We start from the raw sequence: 22,201 nt of genomic DNA, 5'->3' as shown, positions 1-22,201 counted from the left end.
CTATCACATTCCCATCAGTCCCTGCCCCAGTGAGCTTACAATCTAAGGTCCCTATCCCATTCCCATCAGCCCCTGCCCCAGTGAGCTTACAATCTAAGGTCCCTATCCCATTCCCATCAGCCCCTGCCCCAGTGAGCTTACAATCTAAGGTCCCTATCCCATTCCCATCAGCCCCTGCCCCAGTGAGCTTACAATCTAAGGTCCCTATCACATTCCCATCAGTCCTTGCCCCAGTGAGCTTACAATCTAAGGTCCCTATCCCATTCCCATCAGCCCCTGCCCCAGTGAGCTTACAATCTAAGGTCCCTATCCCATTCCCATCAGTCCCTGCCCCAGTGAGCTTACAATCTAAGGTCCCTATCCCATTCCCATCAGTCCCTGCCCCAGTGAGCTTACAATCTAAGGTCCCTATCCCATTCCCATCAGCCCCTGCCCCAGTGAGCTTACAATCTAAGGTCCCTATCACATTCCCATCAGTCCCTGCCCCAGTGAGCTTACAATCTAAGGTCCCTATCACATTCCCATCAGTCCCTGCCCCAGTGAGCTTACAATCTAAGGTCCCTATCACATTCCCATCAGTCCCTGCCCCAGTGAGCTTACAATCTAAGGCCCCTATCACATTCCCATCAGTCCCTGCCCCAGTGAGCTTACAATCTAAGGCCCCTATCACATTCCCATCAGTCCCTGCCCCAGTGAGCTTACAATCTAAGGTCCCTATCACATTCCCATCAGTCCCTGCCCCAGTGAGCTTACAATCTAAGGTCCCTATCACATTCCCATCAGTCCCTGCCCCAGTGGAGCTTACAATCTAAGGTCCCTATCACATTCCCATCAGTCCCTGCCCCAGTGAGCTTACAATCTAAGGCCCCTATCACATTCCCATCAGTCCCTGCCCCAGTGAGCTTACAATCTAAGGCCCCTATCACATTCCCATCAGTCCCTGCCCCAGTGAGCTTACAATCTAAGGTCCCTATCACATTCCCATCAGTCCCTGCCCCAGTGAGCTTACAATCTAAGGTCCCTATCACATTCCCATCAGTCCCTGCCCCAGTGAGCTTACAATCTAAGGTCCCTATCACATTCCCATCAGTCCCTGCCCCAGTGAGCTTAAAAATCATGGCGACTCCCTTTAACATAAAAGCTGCACGGGACCCATGCCTTCTCAGGGAGCTCCTATCACAGACAGCGATAATAAAAGTAACAGATTTTGGCAAGTGTGGAGCTGAATACAGCCACTACAGCGCGGCACAAAAGCGGCCATTACAATACCCACAATGGTCAGAAGGGGAGTATTCACAGTGACACAATTTGCTCTATTCAATAAAAAAAAGGTAACACATAAATTAGGTGACTGCTCGGGGCCGTACGTGAGGGGCCACATATGCCTGCCATTCTGCGGCCCTGTGGGAGAATCTGCCTGAATGGAATTAATCCACGCATGAATTAGCGTCGCTCTCTGGCCTCTATACGTTCATTTTTTTTTGGGAAATGGAATTTTGGAAATAATCCAATTCTCTTCTGAAAGATACAAAGGAGAGCTCAAATCTCCTCTCGCATTCCCTTTAATCAGGGCAAACGCAACATGGAAATACTGTAACCAGCAGTGAATGGCGTTTGTGGGTACCGGGCCCCCCGAGATTAGAAATTGTGCATCTCTAACTATCCTATTTCATTAAAGAGGCTGCTCACCTTTGAGTATGATGTAGAAAGTAATATTCTGAGACAGTTTGCAATTGGCCTTCATTTTTTATTATTTGTGGGTTTTTTTTTAATTATTTTACTTTTTCTTCAGCAGCTCTCCAGGTAGGAATTTGAGCAGTTATCTGGTTGCTAAGGTTCAAATTATCTTAGCAACCAGGGAGTGGTTTGAATGAGAGACTGGTATATGAATAGGAGAGGGGCTGAAAAGAAAAACAAGTAATAAACAGTAACAGTAATAATAAAATTGTAGCCTCACCGACACACGCAACCACCCACCCACCCCTTCACCGTCACCACCCGCGCACCCACCCGCCCCTTCACCGTCACCACCCGCGCACTCACCCACCCCTTCAACGTCACCACCCACCCCTTCACCGTCACACCCACCCACCGTCACACCCACCCACCTCCACCATCACACCCATCCCCCCTCACCGTCCCACACCCACCCCCCTCACTTTTCGGCTTCCGGGGTCAGTGACCCCCATTTAAAAGTAGGAATAAGAGTCAGAAGAAGAAGACATATCAAAAAACTATAAAATAATTAATGAAGACCAATTATAAAGTTGCTTAGAATCAGGCATTCTATAACATACACTACTAAAAGTTAACTTGTAAGTGAACCACCCCTTTAAAATTGGATTTATTTCTGCTGCTTTCCTATTTCAGCCATTGTGCATCATTCTAGTACATTTATAGAATTTCATCAGACTTTTTGGCTCCAATTCCCATGGAAATGTTCTTAGTGTGGTTACCCAGAGTGGGGGAATCGGCAGCCAATATAGCGGTTATTAAGGACAGTACATTAAAGGTTTCCATGGAATGAAGGGTTGGATAACATCTCTACAAACCGTAGCAAACTGAGATGCATGTGTAGGAGATAAATAACAGTAACCAAGAGCCTTGTGGCACGAGGGAGAGAACAAAGGAATGGGGGTCAGAAATGCTAAATAAGATGAGAAAATGTTTGTTAAAGAGCCCAAACCCCTAATACCCCTATCCCTGTAATCTGTTCCTTCAAACAGTAGGAATAAATCCCATGTTTATATGCTGAAATCCAGCTGCAAAACTGTTCTACTCTTTCTGTATCATTGGAAATCCTGGCAGGGGAGGAGGGACTAAAACACTGATGTTACAAATTGTAACCACTTCCCCACAGCTTACAGACAGCATGCAGGAACTACATAACCCACAATGCATTGCACTGGGACATTCCTTTCCGTATTGACATCACGTGTGCAGCAGGGAATTGTGGGATTGGGGGGATGCAGGCTGAAGGCAAGCTGAGGACAGGCGACTACTGTTACATTTTATTTGAGTCACAAAGTAGCCAGCCAGATCAGCAGGGGAACATGGGGCGAGGCTTAGGGAACAAGGGGTGGGGCTTAGGGAACAGGGGGAGGGGCTTAGGGAACTGTTCCAAACCAGATTATTACATTAAACATCATGACAAGGCTGCAGATTGTTTAACTGATGTATATTGCAAAGTTGCTTGAAATTATGTTTATTTGTCAAAAAGCTTAATTTGTGTTTGGGTGAAGTTCCCCTTTAATGTTGCCTTTTCTGCCTGGTTTCTAAGGTTGATGGCCCACACAGCGAGTTACTCGCCCGCTCTGAAATGAATCCAGCCCAGTTTGGCTCAGAATGAGGTTATAGATGCAGGAGATGTTTGGTGCATCAGCCATAGCTACAAGAATATTTAGAACTTGGAATAAGTTCTCACCCCAACTGTCACCTTAATTGACCTTAAAGTTGGGCTTTCAGGTGTATCTAAGCCAGCAAGTAGGCCTTGTGCCCAAATGTCCCCTCTTTGGCCTTCAGGCTGAGCATAGGATAAACAAATAACCCCTAACCCTGTAGGCAATTATGAATAATACACAACACTGTGCTGGTTTCCCTTTGGGCTAAACATTAACCCTATCTGTAACAATGGCCCCTTTATTGGAGCTCCCTATAGATCCTCTCAGGTCCCTGTCTGGGTTTCACATGAGGGGTGGGCGTGTCCTAACGGTCCCTGCCAGAAGCACAGTAGGAGGGGGAGAGCCACTCACAGCCCTGCAGCCACACAAGCACAGACAGGCTGCAGTTCCCTATCAGGTCAGCCTAGCTGCTGATTGGTTCCTATCCTACAGTGCCGCCGCCCCCCCAGAGAAAGGAGACAGCAGGAAGTGGAACAAATGTGTGGGGCTAGTGGGGTTTTTGGAGAAATTAGAAAATCATTTCATGGATCAAATGCACATAGGAATTGGCACTGAGCAATTATCCCACTGGCACCAACTGAAATGGCAGTAAGTGAATTGGTGAGGAGTCAATAATCAGCAATTGGATTAGTTAAAAGGGCATAAAGGCAAGTTTATTAGCTGTACGCTTGTGTGGAGATTATACCATGACAAGCAATTAAGCGGGTGGCTCAAAAAAGTAAAATAAAAACCCATTTATTAGCATTTATCCTATGTTGGGGTTGCTTGGCAACACAAAGATTTTGAGCAGATATTGGGAGCTAATTAATACATTCTTAGCCCTAACACCTTTGCTCTACGGCAACAACACTGGTTTGTATTATCCATTATAGTAGCATATTTATGGGCTCATACATTTACATCATTTACCCACAGCAAGCAGAATTATGTGTTAATAATAGAGCCACTTGGGCCATTAAAATAGCAGAACAGTTACTAAGGGTTACTGCAGGGGGTAGTGGCTTTCAATACACATTGCTGCTGTATAGGGGCGTTTGTGCAGCAGCCACAGGAAAAAAAGAGATACACAGAAGGAAAAACTTTATATCAAGGCTCACTTATTTCACCTTTAGGTTACCGGTAACTTTTAACAGAATGGCCGATTCTTAGCAACTTTTCAATTGGTCTTCATTTTTTATATATATATATTTTTTTAACTATCTGCCTTTCTCTTCAGACTCTTCTCAGCTTTCAAACAGGGATCACTGACCCCGGCACCCAAATAACTATTGCTCTGAGAGGCTCCAGTTTTATTGTTATTGTTACTTTTTATTACTTATTTGTCTATTTAGGCCCTTCTCTATTCATATTCGTGTCTCCTTTTCAAATCACTGCCTGGTTGCTAGGTTAAACTGGACCCTAGTGACCAGATAGTGCCTGAAATTTTAAACTGGAGAACTGCTGAACAAAAAGCTAAATCCACAATGGTCATGATCTGCCAACCCCCCCCACCCACCTTACCTTGTCCCTTTATATATACTAAGAACTGTCACCCCATAACCGATATCGGCAAAAGGCTTGGAAAAGCGGTGTCTTGACGATCTCCCAGGGTGGAAAATTTTTATCGGGCGCCCGAACATCGGATTAGGTTAATGCTGATTCGTCAGATAGGGGTAGAATTCAGTTGTTTCTACCTGTATATCTGGAGGTTCAGTTCTTACCGATAGTGGAGTGGAAGTAGGAATAACTTGTATGGACCCCTAATGTCATATTTGTGTGCGAAATGTATAAATAAAATAAAACCCACCTTTTTTTGGATAAAGCCGTATCTAAGTGGCTGGTTATTGTTAAACGTAAAGCTCTGAATTTTCCATTCGTCGCTGAAGCAACAGAAGCTCGAACCAAACAGGATTTTTTTTATTTCCTGAAAAAGAAAATGAGACGTATCAAGTAAAAAGACACTCACTTTTCAATTGGTCGCCATTTTGTATCATTTATAGTTTATAAATTGTCTTTGCATTCCATTTTGGAGTGAAGGGAGCAGTGTGCATTCAGAAAAGTACATTTTTTTTTTTTTTGCCAAACATAAATACACTAGAACTTCCATTTCATTTTTTTTTGCATGGGAAAACCTAAAATCAGGGGCTGTAAAATTGAGTTTTCACTGTATTTGGATCAGTAATTTGGTTGATCTACACAAATTCCCTTGATTGACTTGTGCCACCTCGGACCCCCAAGAAGGAAAGGACCACTTTTAGACCAGTAACACAATTTGTAGGTAACCGGATGCAGTTAATATAATATTACCAAACACAAATGACATTGCGCAGAGAGGAAACTGCAGATAAACCCGCACCACCTGAAACAGTAAGCAGTATTTGTGTTTGTTATTTATCTTTTATTGCTTCCTGCACACCCTTCCTACATACATTTCCCCAGTGGGGTGGGAGACACAAGGACATACAGAATGGTGTAACAAAGCAACACTTACCACTGCCTGGGCTAAATCAATAGGTTTCCCTTCAATCTGCTTAAGATTCCCGGGAAGAGCAGTTGGAATATTACGGATTTCCTCAGTTACTAAACAGTCCTCAACATCATCTGAAAGAAAACAAATACTTGCGTAAATGGCGAGAGCCAAGGCAAATGCTTTCCAACTGTTTATTAACTAGATTATTGCCCTGCAAAAACACAGACATTATATAGGGGCTCATTTATATACTTGTTCCCAACTAAGACATAATTAGCCCTTATTGGGGGCAGAACAGCCCTATTGGGTTTATTTCATGGTTAAATGATTCCCTTTTCTCTGTAATAATAAAACAGTACCTGTACTTGATCCCAACTAAGATATAATTACCCCTTATTGGGGCAGAACAGCCCTATTGGGTTTATTTAATGGTTAAATGATTCCCTTTTCTCTGTAATAATAAAACAGTACCTGTACTTGATCCCAACTAAGATATAATTACCCCTTATTGGGGCAGAACAGCCCTATTGGGTTTATTTCATGGTTAAATGATTCCCTTTTCTCTGTAATAATAAAACAGTACCTGTACTTGATCCCAACTAAGATATACAGTGGTGTGAAAAACTATTTGCCCCCTTCCTGATTTCTTATTCTTTTGCATGTTTGTCGCACTTAAATGTTTCTGCTCATCAAAAACCGTTAACTATTAGTCAAAGATAACATAATTGAACAAAAAAATGCAGTTTTTAAATGAAGGTTTATGTTATTAAGGGAGAAAAAAAACTCCAAATCTACATGGCCCTGTGTGAAAAAGTGATTGCCCCCCTTGTTAAAAAAAATAACTTAACTGTGGTTTATCACAAATGAGTTCAATTTCTGTAGTCACCCCCAGGCCTGATTACTGCCACACCTGTTTCAATCAAGAAATCACTTAAATAGGAGCTACCTGACACAGAGAAGTAGCCCAAAAGCACCTCAAAAGCTAGACATCATGCCAAGATCCAAAGAAATTGAGGAACAAATGAGAACAAAAGTAATTGAGATCTATCAGTCTGGTAAAGGTTATAAAGCCATTTCTAAAGCTTTGGGACTCCAGTGAACCACAGTGAGAGCCATTATCCACAAATGGCAAAAACATGGAACAGTGGTGAACCTTCCCAGGAGTGGCTGGCCGACCAAAATTACCCCAAGAGCGCAGAGACAACTCATCCGAGAGGCCACAAAAGACCCCAGGACAACATCTAAAGAACTGCAGGCCTCACTTGCCTCAATTAAGGTCAGTGTTCACGACTCCACCATAAGAAAGAGACTGGGCAAAAACGGCCTGCATGGCAGATTTCCAAGGTGCAAACCACTTTTAAGCTAAAAGAACATTATGGCTCGTCTCAATTTTGCTAAAAAACATCTCAATGATTGCCAAGACTTTTGGGAAAATATCTTGTGGACCGACGAGACAAAAGTTGAACTTTTTGGAAGGTGCGTGTCCCGTTACATCTGGCGTAAAAGTAACACAGCATTTCAGAAAAAGAACATCATACCAACAGTAAAATATGGTGGTGGTAGTGTGATGGTCTGGGGTTGTTTTGCTGCTTCAGGACCTGGAAGGCTTGCTGTGATAGATGGAACCATGAATTCTACTGTCTACCAAAAAATCCTGAAGGAGAATGTCCGGCCATCTGTTCGTCAACTCAAGCTGAAGCGATCTTGGGTGCTGCAGCAGGACAATGACCCAAAACAAACCAGCAAACCCACCTCTGAATGGCTGAAGAAAAACAAAATGAAGACTTTGGAGCGGCCTAGTCAAAGTCCTGACCTGAATCCTATTGAGATGTTGTGGCATGACCTTAAAAAGGCGGTTCATGCTAGAAAACCCTCAAATAAAGCTGAATTACAACAATTCTGCAAAGATGAGTGGGCCAAAATTCCTCCAGAGCGCTGTAAAAGACTCGTTGCAAGTTATCGCAAACGCTTGATTGCAGTTATTGCTGCTAAGGGTGGCCCAACCAGTTATTAGGTTCAGGGGGCAATTACTTTTTCACACAGGGCCATGTAGGTTTGGATTTTTTTTCTCCCTAAATAATAAAAACCCTCATTTAAAAACTGCATTTTGTGTTTACTTGTGTTATCTTTGACTAATAGTTAAATGTGTTTGATGATCAGAAACATTTTGTGTGACAAACATGCAAAAGAAAAAGAAATCAGGAAGGGGGCAAATAGTTTTTCACACCACTGTAATTACCCCTTATTGGGGGCAGAACAGCCCTATTGGGTTTATTTAATGGTTAAATGATTCCCTTTTCTCTGTAATAATAAAACAGTACCTGTACTTGATCCTAACTAAGATATAATTACCCCTTATTGGGGCAGAACAGCCCTATTGGGTTTATTTAATGGTTAAATGATTCCCTTTTCTCTGTAATAATAAAACAGTACCTGTACTTGATCCCAACTAAGATATAATTACCCCTTATTGGGGGCAGAACAGCCCTATTGTGTTTATTTAATGGTTAAATGATTCCCTTTTCTCTGTAATAACAAAACAGTACCTGTACTTGATCCCAACTAAGATATAATTACCCCTTATTGGGGCAGAACAGCCCTATTGGGTTTATTTAATGGTTAAATGATTCCCTTTTCTCTGTAATAATAAAACAGTACCTGTACTTGATCCCAACTAAGATATAATTACCCCTTATTGGGGCAGAACAGCCCTATTGGGTTTATTTAATGGTTAAATGATTCCCTTTTCTCTGTAATAATAAAACAGTACCTGTACTTGATCCCAACTAAGATATAATTACCCCTTATTGGAAGCAAAACAATCCTAGTTGGTTTAATTACTGTTTAAATAATTTTTTCAGCAAACATAAGGTAGGAGATCTGAATTACAGAAAGACCCCTTATCCAGAAAACCCCAGGTCCCGAGCATTCTGGATAATGGGTCCCATACCTGTACTGTATGGCGAATCTTATACTGTATGGCTCGCTGGTCAGAGTGAGGACCCTATCAATCAACCAATGTAGTCCCCGATCAGAATAAATAAATCAAACCTGCCTTATCAACACCTGCTGGATTTTTGGGCAGATATTGATCAGGTAGGGCAGTTGGGGGGCCCATACATGGGCAGATAAGCTGCTGAATTGGTCTACAGGACCATGTGTATGGCCACCCATAAACAGTTATCCCAAATCCAGCCATAATTGGCCTTTAGGCTGGGTCCCCCCTCCAGCAGTCGCACAGCACGGCAGTCTTATTCATATATTCACAATAAATACTGTTAATGTATTGCACCCTTTGCCCTTTATGTTTGATGTGTTGCACTGTGCTGATGATTTATAGCCTGGTGTATACATGAAGCCTTCCTTTATTGTACTCGCAGGCTTCTATAGACTGAAGAACAAACAGCCACTGAGCGTGTATTTATTCAACTTGTCGGGATTGTGCCCAGACAGGAAGCTATGAGAGGAATCAGTTGCACTCATGGTCAGGCTATTGCTCTATAGAACGACATGGAAGCGGAAATAAATGATTCTACATTGCTTTGATGGTGGCAGGGAAAATAGGTCTCCGAATGCCTCCTTCTGTAATGTCCTTGGAAATTCCATGTATCTCTGCTCTGGTTTATCTGAAACTAGAATGCATCATATCATGGAAAACTTCATGCAAACCAAGGCTGATTTTCACAGCAGAAATTCTGTTGGAAAATTCTGATTAAAAAAAAAACAACAGGAAGCCTTAACGATTAACAAGATAGTTGGAAGCTTGACGCCTGATGCAGCCCCACCCAAGCGCAAAAGACAGAAAATGATCGAATGCCAAATGGTTTATATAAAGTGATCCCTCGGGTAAATCTTTGTGCGTCTCCTTCACTCCTACAGGTGTAAGCCTGATGTACCGGTTAATCAGGGCGTAACTATAGAGGAAACAGACTGCAAGGGGGCCCAGAAGGTATAGGGGGCTGCACAAGACCCTAATTAACGAGCAATTTAAATTGGTAAAACAGGCCGACCTCTGGACATTTTGGGGGCCCCAAAATGACTTTGCTGTGGGGCCCAGTAACATCTAGTTACTGCTGTTAATGTAAAAAGAGGCAAAAAGAGTATCTACTCTTTACCCCGCAGTGCTTTATGGAGATTATTCATTATTCCTATCAGTCCCTGCCCCAGAGGAGCTTACAATCTAAGGACTCTATTCACACATAATATGGTCAATTTAATCAGAAGCCAGTTAAACTGCCTGTATGTTTTTGGAGTGTGAGAGGAAACCCAGGCAGACACAGGGAGAACATACACACTCCTTGCAGATAGTCGCCCCGGCGGCCCAGACCAGACCCCCGCTGGGTGCTCCCCCGAGCCACCGGTCTCCCACCCCCAACGCACTCAAGGTAAGAATTAGATGGCATGCACCCCCCCCTTTTGCTAATCAGTGCTAAATTCTGTTGCAAATTTCCACACCAATATTCAGCAAATGCATTAAGGGGTGGTTCACCTTTAATTTAAGTATGTTATAGAAAGAACAATTGTAAGCAACTTTTCAATTGGTCTTCATTATTTATTTCTTATAGTTTTTTTTAAATTATTTACCTTCTTCTTCTTCTGCCTTTTTGTAGCTGTCAAATGGGGGTCACTGACCCCGGCAGCCAAAAACTATTGCTCTTTTAATACCTTTTTTTTTCTATTCAGTCCCTCTCCTATTCATATATCAGTCTCTCATTTAAGCCACTCCCCAGTTGCTAAGGTAATTTGGACCCTAGCAACCAGACAGTTATTATAACTTTAAACTGGACAGCTGCTGAGCAATTATTGAAATAATTAAAAAACTACAAATAATAAAAAATGAAGACAAATTGCAAATTGCAAAAAAATTGTCAAATTTTACTCTCTACATCATACTAAAAGTTAACTGAAAGGTGAACCACCCCTTTGATAAACAAGAGGATTATTTAGTATGGCAGCAGATACAAGTGCTGGAGCAGTAAGGGCTTCTGGGGTCTGGCCATGCCCTTGTTTTTCACTTTGCCCCAAAGCCCTTTCAGCAATTTGTAGATTTTTGTAACACAATTTATTGGGATAGGAATAAAAAGCTGCATACACGGGGGTCACTGGTAGCAGATAAACAACACCCCCCCCCCCCAACTCAATATTCGCTCATCAGGCTGGAGTGATACAAACCTAATTTTAGATCTTCCTTATCATTTCTCTCTCGATGAAACGGCAACGTTTTCCTGAAAAATTTTAAAATATGTATATAAGTAAAACAATTTAGAATTTTAGAAAAATTAATAATTATAAAAAAAAAAACACAGATTCAGCAAGGGGGGCAGACCCAGTTGCCACTGTCTGATTCCAATGACACTGGAATAAAAGTAAAAATACAAAGTTAATTAGAATCCTTGGAAGTGCCTTATCACCCACAAAGGTGCCCATACGTGGACAGATTTCAGCTGTGGAACTCGGCAGCTTATCTGTATGGGGCCCTCGGACAGATCCAACAGATATCTGGCCAGTAATTGGGCAAATGTTGATTGGACAGGCTTGATTTGTCATTGGATTGGGCGACCGCATCGGCCCCCGCTCCGACTTTTCCTATCCCCTTCATTGCAATTAGTTTGGCCCTAGGGCCAAGTGATCACATTAGCAGGATATCGGCCACCCAAGGTGGGAATATTGGAGGAAAGATTTCCCCCAAGGGTAAGTGCAACATGGTCTTCCTGCTCAGTTAAACTCTTTGCTGGGGGACCTTGACGTAGCACATGAGAATACATATTTTGGCCAAGTTGTGGCCTCATTTTTTTTTTTTTTTTTTGAGTACAAATAATGGCTTTGTATCATTTCTAGCAGCTGCTCAACTCCAGAATGTGAGTTAGACTAAGCGCTAGCACAAGGATGCTTCTAGCAGCCGCTAAATTGTCATCTTCCAAATGGCTTCCCACCCATCACATCGCTTCACAGGACTTCAGAAAAAGAAGCGATGTGATTCCACCGGAGACTCCTACTGCTGCTGGTGGAAAGGCTTTTTGGAGCGGTTAGTCCAAATAGCAGAGATCTGTTGTGGGCAACTGAACCACTCCATAGGTCCTTAGCCTAAGGGCAACAACCCATGGAAAGGCTAAGTCGCTATCTCTGCTATCGCGGGCGACAAACCATCCTGAAAAGGCTTTCCACCGGCAACAACAGGTGTCGCTGGTGGAAAGCCCTTCGCATCACTTCTTTTTCCGAAGTTGCGTGAAGTTGTCCGCAGGAGGAAACTTCTAATTACCGAAGTGATGTAAAGGGCATCACATCGCTTCACAGGACTTCGGAAAAAGAAGTGTTGCAATAGCCTTTCCACCGGAGACTCCTACTGTTGCATTTTAGAGCGGTTAGTCGATGTGATAGCAGAGATCTACTCAGGGCAACTGAACCACTCTGTGGGTCCTTAGCCTAAGGGCAAGAACCCATGGGAAGACTGAGTTGCCCGCAATAGATCTCTGCTATCATGGGCGACAAACTGTCCTGAAAAGGCTTTCCACTGGCAACAACAAGTGTCGCCGGTGGAAAGCCCTTCGCATCACTTCTTTTTCCGAAGTTGCGTGAAGTTGTCTGCAGGAGGAAACTTCTGATTACCGAAGTGATGTAAAGGGCTATCACATCACTTATTTTTCCGAAGTCCTGCGAAGTGATTTGATGGCCTTTCCACAAGCCGTAGGTTCTTACCTTTAATTTCTATTGTTATATTAGTTACTGCAGTATCTGCCTGGCTGTTTACATTCTCTGCACTGCTGGTTGTCACACCTGAATCTGGGAAGCAGCTGAGTAAGAGACCTGAGTTTGGCGGCACTGTACGGAGAGTCAGGCCATTGTGCGGTTATTTCTGGTGAGGTTCTTTCACATATAACGCTCACATCCTGCTAAAGGGATCTATAAAAAGTGAGAGGTAATTACAGGCTTCACCCAAACAAATCAATTGTTCCAGCAATGCAGATAATTCCCAGTTACTCTCCTTCCTTTCTTGTCCTGCCGGGTTTTCCTGTACAAACACGCTGAAAAGGAAGCAGGAGCAGAACAAGTCGTACCCACCGGTCTTTCCTACCCCTGCCCATAAGTCTGGGTCTCCAGAGATAAAAAACTGGTTTGTGTCAGAAAATCAGCGTGTATATATATATAGATGGGAGAAAGATATCCAGGCGTGAGAAAGAGGAGAGAGATAAACAAAAGGGAGAATAGAGATAGGGGGGCAGCAAGGGGGGTGATTGTGCCAACGGGCTAATGAGGGGAGAGTGAAGAATGAATAAAGGGCAAACATAAAACAAACATTTTGTCTGGAATCCTTTCAGGAATGAACACATGCTATATGCTACATATGGGACCTTTTATCCAAAAGGTTCGGGACCTGGGGTTTTCCCGATAAGGGATCTTTCTGTAATTTGGATCCCTATAACTTATGGCTGATAAAAATCAACTCAATATTGAGTGAACCCAATAGGGCTGTTCTGCCCCCAATAAGGGGTAATTATATCTTAGTTGGGATCAAGTACAGGTACTGTTTTATTATTACAGAGAAAAGGGAATCATTTAACCATTAAATAAACCCAATAGGGCTGTTCTGCCCCCAATAAGGGGTAATTATATCTTAGTTGGGATCAAGTACAGGTACTGTTTTATTATTACAGAGAAAAGGGAATCATTTAACCATTAAATAAACCCAATAGGGCTGTTCTGCCCCCAATAAGGGGTAATTATATCTTAGTTGGGATCAAGTACAGGTACTGTTTTATTATTACAGGGAAAAGGGAATCATTTAACCATTAAATAAACCCAATAGGGCTGTTCTGCCCCAATAAGGGGTAATTATATCTTAGTTGGGATCAAGTACAGGTACTGTTTTATTATTACAGGGAAAAGGGAATCATTTAACCATTAAATAAACCCAATAGGGCTGTTCTGCCCCAATAAGGGGTAATTATATCTTAGTTGGGATCAAGTACAGGTACTGTTTTATTATTACAGAGAAAAGGGAATCATTTAACCATTAAATAAACCCAATAGGGCTGTTCTGCCCCAATAAGGGGTAATTATATCTTAGTTGGGATCAAGTACAGGTACTGTTTTATTATTACAGAGAAAAGGGAATCATTTAACCATGAAATAAACCCAATAGGGCTGTTCTGCCCCAATAAGGGGTAATTATATCTTAGTTGGGATCAAGTACAGGTACTGTTTTATTATTACAGAGAAAAGGGAATCATTTAACCATGAAATAAACCCAATAGGGCTGTTCTGCCCCAATAAGGGGTAATTATATCTTAGTTGGGATCAAGTACAGGTACTGTTTTATTATTACAGAGAAAAGGGAATCATTTAACCATTAAATAAACCCAATAGGGCTGTTCTGCCCCAATAAGGGGTAATTTTATCTTAGTTGGGATCAAGTACAGGTACTGTTTTATTTTGGGCATGCTGTGTTTAGTCTCTGATGGCAGGTTCTGGCCGCCCTATTCTTTTACCCCTTCCTGAATGGCGTAAGGCAGAAGTGCTGGCGTCAGGGTAGGATAGAAAGCCGCCTCGGGACTTATTGGGGATGCGGAGCTGTGAGGATGTGAAGCTGTCAGACCGATGGGAAAAGTCACGGAAATGGAATCAAGACCGATGATCTATTCTTTGCTATTGACAGTTTATGGTTGTGTTATTTAGCCCTTTCCCTCCATTGTCCATTATTTCCTAAACACAACGGCGCTAACAACAATAAATACACATTCACGTTTGCACTGGTTCTTGTTTTGATAACAATAAAGTTTTCATTCGAACACAAGTGATGCTAAAGGGGTTGTTCACTGTTCACTTGTAGGGGGTAATATTCTGAGACATTTTGCAATTGGTCTTCATTTTGTATTATCTATAGTTTTATTTAGCTGTTTTACTTTTTGTTCAGCAGCTTTTTAGTTGGGAATATTAGCGGTTATCTGGTTGCTAGGGTCCAAATGACCTTAGCAACCAGAGAGTGGTTTGAATGAGAGATATGGGTATATGAATAGGAGAGTGACCTGAACAGAAAACAGTTATAAATATGAGCAATAACAATAAAATTGTAGCCTCAGAGGGCAATAATTGATTTATAGGCTTTTGGGGACAATAGAAAAGCCAAATGTGCTGCCCGGTTTAACTCCAGACCCCCTGGTTAAGCAGTGCCCCCCAATTGCAGGATAAGCACCCAGTGAGTGTGTTGGGGAAGCAGGGATTTTACTATAAGTCTTAAAATTTCCCCTTCTATGTATCCAAGATGTTGGAAAGGAAGGTGCTTAGTGGGGCCTAATGAGTGGCAGCGTTACCCTACCCGGCCCCGGCACTCTCACTCCATATAAACACCAGCACTGACCCAGGCTCACTGTATAGGAGGCATCTGAAACCCCAATGGTCAGACCCTTCCCAATCGTGCCACTTTCATCTGTGCATCAATGTCCATTCCCAGCCCAGAAAGGGGCACGAGCCTTACCCATTCCCTTATCATTTCCTGTCTAGACTTCTGCAACTTTCCATGATTCCACACAAGCCTCCATCTCTGCATCATTCAGTTCTAAATACTGGATTCACCCAGCAGCGCCACAGCCCCACAGCTCCATATCTGCTTATTCCCATGCAGAAACTTTCCGTGGCTCCTATGCCAATTATACTGAATTCAAACTCTTAACCCGAACATTGAAAGCAACGCCTAATCCCAAACAACTCTCCCTATCCTACTTCAGTCCTTTGCCTCTCTGTATCCCATCTGCCACATTCTCAGCTGCAGCATCTTTCTGGAGCTTGTGCCCTTCCCTGGCACACCCTGACTGGCCTACCTTCCCGTCACCTAGACCTGGTCTACCTCCCCGGCACCTAGAGCTGGCCTACCTCCCCGGCACCTAGAGCTGGCCTACCTCCCCGGCACCTAGAGCTGGCCTACCTCCCCGGCACCTAGAGCTGGCCTACCTCCCCGGCACCTAGACCTGGCCTACCTCCCCAGCACCTAGACCTGGCCTACCTCCCCGTCACAACTAGACCTGGCCTACCTCCCCGGCACACCTAGACCTGGCCTACCTCCTCGTCACACCTAGACCTGGCCTACCTCCTCGTCACACCTAGACCTGGCCTACCTCCCCGGCACACCTAGACCTGGCCTACCTCCCCGGCACACACTTACCTGGCCTACCTCCCCATCACACCTAGACCTGGCCTACCTCCCCGGCACACCTAGACCTGGCCTACCTCCCCGGCACCTAGACCTGGCCTACCTCCCCAGCACACCTAGACCTGGCCTACCTCCCCGGCACACCCTTACCTGGCCTACCTCCCCATCACACCTAGACCTGGCCTACCTCCCCGGCACACCTAGACCTGGCCTACCTCCCCAGCACACCTAGACCTGGCCTACCTCCCCAGCCAACCTAGACCTGGCCTACCTCCCCAGCACACCTAGACCTTGCCTACCTCCCCAGCACACCTAGACCAAGCCTACCAAGACCTTCCCCAAGTCCAACGAATAAACACCGTTTCTCCCAAGCAAACTCATGAGTCAACTGGCCCTAAAACCTTTAGACTTGCAGTCTAGATGCCCAACCTGAAGGCAAGATAAGAGATTTGTAAGGAACATCCCAGTGCAATGCATTGTGGGTTATGTAGTTCCTGCATGCTGTCTGTAAGCTGTGGGGAAGTGGTTACAATTTGTAACATCAGTGTTTTAGTCCCTCCTCCCCTGCCAGGATTTCCAATGATGCAGAAAGAGAAGAACTGTTTTGCAGCTGGATTTCAGCATATTAAAATTGTATTTATTTCTACTTTTTGAAGGAACAGATCACAGGGATAGGGATATTAGGGGTTTCTGTCTTGTCTGGGGCTCTTTAACAAATTTAGCCTTAAAATATTAGGTTGCAAACACTCCAAGTGCAAGGAAAAAGCTAAAGAACATGGAAGAGTATATATGCTGAGGACTTCCCATACCAGTCAGTTGAACTGAAGAAGCTGCTCGGATGAGTAGTGAAACGTCTTCAATGATTACCAAACAAGTCCAGTTGCTTTAAATTTATTTATACTAGATAAAGAACATGGAGTTATCCTGACATCAAGCGTTCCTTATAAGGATAACAATTCAAATAATGTCAGTCTGTAGAGCTTTTATGTGCAACTACAGGATTGAGGCAGGGCCAATATAAAAGCAGCCGCTAAGGTCACGTATTCTTTACCGAATCCCTTAAAAACAGTGCAGGTCGAGCCCCAAACTGGGGAATGAATGAACATGTGCTGCCACCTGGTGTTGGCTTGTAGAATAGGCTGAACTCTTTTTTATTTGTTTTTTTTTTTTTATTATAACAAATTTACCAAATTCATCAGTTTCAGTACGATGTAGAGAGTAATATTCAATTTGCAATTGGTCTTCATTTTTATTATTTGCAGTTTTTAAATTATATCACTTTTTGTTCAGCAGCTCTCCAGTTTGGAGTTGCAGCAGCTATTTGGTTGTTGGGGTCCAAATGACCTTAGCAACCAGGGAGTAATTTGAATGAGAGACTGATATATGAATAGGAGAGGACATTAATAGAAAGATAAGTAATAAAAAGTAACAATAACAATAAAATTGTAGCCTCACAGAGCAATAGGATTTGGCTGACGGGGTCAGTGACCCCCATTTAAAAGCTGAAAAAAAAGGCAAATAATTCAAAAACAATAAAAAAAAAAAATAATAATGAAGACCAATTGAAAAGATGCTCAGAACTGGCCATTCTATAACATGTTAAAAGGTTAACCAACTCTTTAAAGAGGTTGTTCACCTTTAAATTAGCTTTTAGTATGATGTAGAGAGTGCTATTTGCACTTGGTCTTCATGTTTTATTAATTGTGGTTTTTGAATTATTTAGCTTTTTGTCCAGCAGCAATGTGGGTTGGAATTTCAGCAGCTATATGGTTACTAGGGCCCAATTTAACCTAGCAACCTGGCAGTGGTTTGAAAAAGAGACTGCAATATGAATAGAGGAGCCTAAATAATAATAAAAAGTAACAGTAACAATAAAACTGGAGCCTCACAGAGCAATAGTTCCAGGCTGCCGGGGTCAGTGACCCCCATTTGAAAAAAAACTAAAATAGAAAATAAATAAAGGAAACCAATTGCAAAGTTGCTAGGAATAGGGCATTCTATAGCATACTAAACATTAACCCTGAAGGTGAATCTCCCCTTTAATGTATGAGTTGGTAAGAATTACATTTTCATTATTTGATGTTTATGCGGCAACACACAGTGCAGCAGATCCAAGAGCCACTGAAGCCCAATCAAAGGCACGGGGGGGCGCCTCTGCGTATGGAATAATTCCCACACCCCTATGTATATATGTGAGCGGATGGTTTGATGCTGTACCCTTAGGCTATGGTACCAGAGGGGAGGGATAGAGATTCCAGCAGTGCGAGGGTCTCGCTGTAACACTCACTGTAACACTCATACATATGGAGAGATCAGTAATACATTCATACTTCTGAGGGATTATTCATGCTACATGGCAACGGCTTATTCCCCACCAATCCCTTATGATCTCTCAACTCCATACCCTGCTATAGACGTGTCTCTTTGCAGCACTTCCCTCCATTTCAAGTGCTAATATAACCCTCTCCGACACTAGGGGCGCGTGCCCAGCAACTCTCATGGGGAAGGAGAGAAGCAAAAGTAAAAGACACATTTGGGTAGCGATGGTTTTAGGGTGGACCGTGGGCACCCCGGGATCAGGGAAGCGCCTTGGGGTGAAGAACAAAACAAAAAGTACAATTGATATTCTGTATTGTATACTGAGACTGACAGCACCCTAGTGATACCCCAATGTTGTTGGGGGGGTTTCTGCAAGGGCCCCCTCTTGCCTAACACAGGGGAAAGGTAAAAACTAAGTAAGCTTTATCAGAAAGGTCTATCTAAATACAGCCATAAGCACTCACAGAAACGCTGTACTGAGTCCTCTATCAAAAGAAACACAGGCTTTCTTGTCTCCTTTTTTTGGGAACATGTTCTTCAGTATCAGACTTCATCTCTATTAGGGCTCCTTCAGGTTTGGGGCTTGAGTCTGCTCAGTTCTCTCCTCTCTCCCTCTTCCCCCTCCCTAAGGAATGTGTGATCTGAGCTTTTAATGGCTGTAACTGCAGCAGAAAGCTACGATCTATTACACAGAGGTCCTTTCATTTGACATCTCACCAAACAAGCAGTCATGATATGCTTAAAAGGGTGGTTCACTTTTAGTAGGCCGATTTTAAGCCATTTTCAATTGGTCTTTATTATTTGTAGTAATTGTACTTATTTTTCTATTCAGCCCCTCTCCTATTCATATATCAGTCTCTCATTCAAAACACTCCTTGGTTTAAAAGGTAATTAGGACCCTAGCAACCAAATAGCCGCTGAAACTCCAAACTGGAGAGCTGCTGAACAAAAAGTGAAATAATTAAAAAACCCGCAATGAATGAAAAATGAAGACCAATTGCACATTGTCTCAGAATATTATGCTCTACATCAGTGCTGTCCAACTGGCGGCCCGCGACCCCCCTCTGTGTGGCCCCCCACCTGTCTGGCTGCTTTGATGGCTTACCTTTGAGTAAGCATTAAATGGTATCAGTACTGTGATTAACTGGCCCCCTGCATGGTTCACACCTCAGATTCAGGCTGTAATCCCTCTGTATTGTTTAAACATGTAATCCCATCTGTTTTTTACACCTTTTAGTTTCTGCATTGTTCACCCCCTGCAGTGTTCACACCTCAGGCTCAGGATGTAATCACCCCCATTGTTCACCTGTTCACACCTCAGACATTGTATGTAGTGCCTGGACTATGCTGCCTGTGTATATGGCACACACAGACAGCATAGGGTAGGCAAAGTATGGCACATAGGCAGTATAGGGCAGGGAGGGTATGGAACACACAGGCAGCATAGGGCATGGAGGGTATGGAACACACAGGCAGCATAGTGCAGGCAGAGTATGGCACACACAGACAGCATAAGGGAGGCAGAGTGCTGCCTGTGTATGCCATACTCTGCCTGCCCTATGCTGCCTGTGAGAGGTGAACCTGGCAGGGGTTTGTTCTGGGAGTTTGTTGGGAACAGCCATTAAATGGTCCCTAAGGTGTGTAAGTATGTGCTGGGGGTTGCTGTGCTATCCACAGGGGAGGAGGAGGCATATGGATTTAAGGGAGTGTTTTAATATGACATTATATAATTCTTTCATATATGAATAACTGTTCATATCCCCGCAGTGAGGACCAAGCATTTGGGTTTTTGCTGCACTACCACCATTGTGATAAAATGGGAGTGGTTTGAAGTGGGTGTGGTTCAAAAAAAGGGGAGTGGCCAAAACTGGCTTACATTAGTGGCCCTCCCCCATGTATTCTAGAGAAATTCCGGCCCTCGGCACCGCAGAAGTTGGACAGCACTGCTCTACATCATCCATGATATTTGATCAATACACCAAATATCAGTTGGCCAATACATGGGCCAACATGTTGCTGGTGTAACTGTCATTACTGGCCTACTGGGCAGGCAATATGAGTGTGCATATGGCTAGCTTAATTTCCTGTGATTGGCTATTAGGTGCCTCTATGCACACTATCAGCTTACAGAGGGCTTTTGTTGTTTTCTTCTTGTTTTTATTCAACCAAAACTTGCCCCCAAGTCAGGAATTCAAAAATAACTCCCTGGTTTGGGGGCACTGGGAGCAACATCCAAGGGGTTGGGGAGCAACATGTTACCCCTGAGCCACTGGTTGGGGATCAGCTGATCTAGCTAGAGTAACATCAGTACTGTGGCAGGTTATAAAAATACCTGGGCCCAAAGATACTCCTGTTTTAGCCCAGCTGTTTGCACAGGCAGAAGGGAACAATACTATATATACCTTATTATTTGTTGATAATTTATGGGAACACTCTAAAAAGAATGCTAATGTGATATGGCCAAGGAAAGGACAGCAAGCACACGCGTCAGCTGATGAAGACCAATGAAGACCAATGAAGACCATGACCAGTCTAAGGGCAGTCTAGTAGGCTTTGGTGTGGAGCTATAAATGGTAACACTGACGGCACTGGGCCTGTGTAGCCCTGGCAATACCCTGCCCTCTGCACATTACTGTCATTTTTTTAAAGACCTACTTGATGTGTCCCAGTAAGCAGTGGAAAAAGATCCAGAGGCGACTGGACACAAAGGTTCATCAACTCCAAGGCCACAAGGAGATGATTCCTCTCTGAATCCAGTGACCTGAGTACTGAACCCCTAAGCACCATAAATAAAGGCAATATAAACAGTAGAAATATATAAAACAAACAGATAATTCTGCTTAATTAGATTTCATCTTTTTGAATTAAATTTTTCAAACGGGATACCCACTTGGCTAAGGACGCGGAGTTCAAATCCATATTGGAAAATCCTGAGCGTCTTCGGTGTTCGTTTGAGGCATACGGGGAGGCTTCTGTTGCGCCTTTTCCATCTGCGGCAGTTTCGGCGGCAGCGAAGGCGTTTGGCTTGGGAACGGCGTTCGTAGAACAGAGAGAGACATTTCTTAGGTTCTCAGAAGTGGATAAAAGCTTCGCAGCAAATTCCTTGCCAAGTTTTAGGGCTGTATTGGCAGGAGCAATGGTACTCGGCTCCCCCATACCCCCCGTAATCTCACTAAGAACTTCCCCTTTGATGGGATTTGGGGTGTTTGCCGCAGCAGATCGCCTTGGTCCTCGCTTTTTCAAGGAATCCTAAAGGCAAAAAAAATAATGATGGTGTCAAGTGAGAATACAGGTCTGAGTTTGAAAAATCTAAAATAAAAAGCACCGGTATCACTCATGTATTATAAGGGATAATGTACCCCCTACTGTAAATGATAAGGATATTAGCAGTCACTGAGGGGTTCTGTGCCCATATAAAGGCACAAGGCTGCAGGCTGAGTTATACAGGGAACTCTGAGTATCACTCATGTATTATAAGGGATAATGTACCCCCTACTGTAAATGATAAGGATATTAGCAGTCACTGAGGGGTTCTGTGCCCATATAAAGGCACAAGGCTGCAGGCTGAGTTATACAGGGAACTCTGAGTATCACTCATGTATTATAAGGGATAATGTACCCCCTACTGTAAATGATAAGGATATTAGCAGTCACTGAGGGGTTCTGTGCCCATATAAAGGCACAAGGCTGCAGGCTGAGTTATACAGGGAACTCTGAGTATCACTCATGTATTATAAGGGATAATGTACCCCCTACTGTAAATGATAAGGATATTAGAAGTCACATTTAAGATCCATGACCAAACAATTGCCATATCCTCATTATATTATTGTCACAGAAATCCTGGGTGACTGCGGTGCATTATATCAAGGTGCCATATAGTATTAC

General features: G+C 43.3%; 1 protein-coding gene across 1 annotated transcript in view; it reads right to left on the bottom strand.

The window, feature by feature from the left end:
* mindy4 (MINDY lysine 48 deubiquitinase 4) overlaps window positions 1-22,201 on the bottom strand; it is a 64,376-nt gene that overhangs the window by 34,919 nt on the left and 7,256 nt on the right. Inside the window, exons 5-8 of the mRNA NM_001079472.1 lie at window positions 21,204-21,562; window positions 11,023-11,075; window positions 5,872-5,981; window positions 5,188-5,304 (exon numbers count right to left, since the gene is read on the bottom strand). Of these exons, the coding sequence (NP_001072940.1) occupies window positions 5,188-5,304; window positions 5,872-5,981; window positions 11,023-11,075; window positions 21,204-21,562 (639 nt within the window). The remainder of the gene's footprint in view (window positions 1-5,187; window positions 5,305-5,871; window positions 5,982-11,022; window positions 11,076-21,203; window positions 21,563-22,201) is intronic.

This window comes from Xenopus tropicalis, chromosome 6, assembly GCF_000004195.4.
Source record: "Xenopus tropicalis strain Nigerian chromosome 6, UCB_Xtro_10.0, whole genome shotgun sequence".
NCBI classification, from domain to species: Eukaryota; Metazoa; Chordata; class Amphibia; order Anura; family Pipidae; genus Xenopus; species Xenopus tropicalis.
The sequence above is the reverse complement of the archived record's forward strand: the minus strand, read 5'-3'. Positions and strand labels throughout refer to the sequence as shown.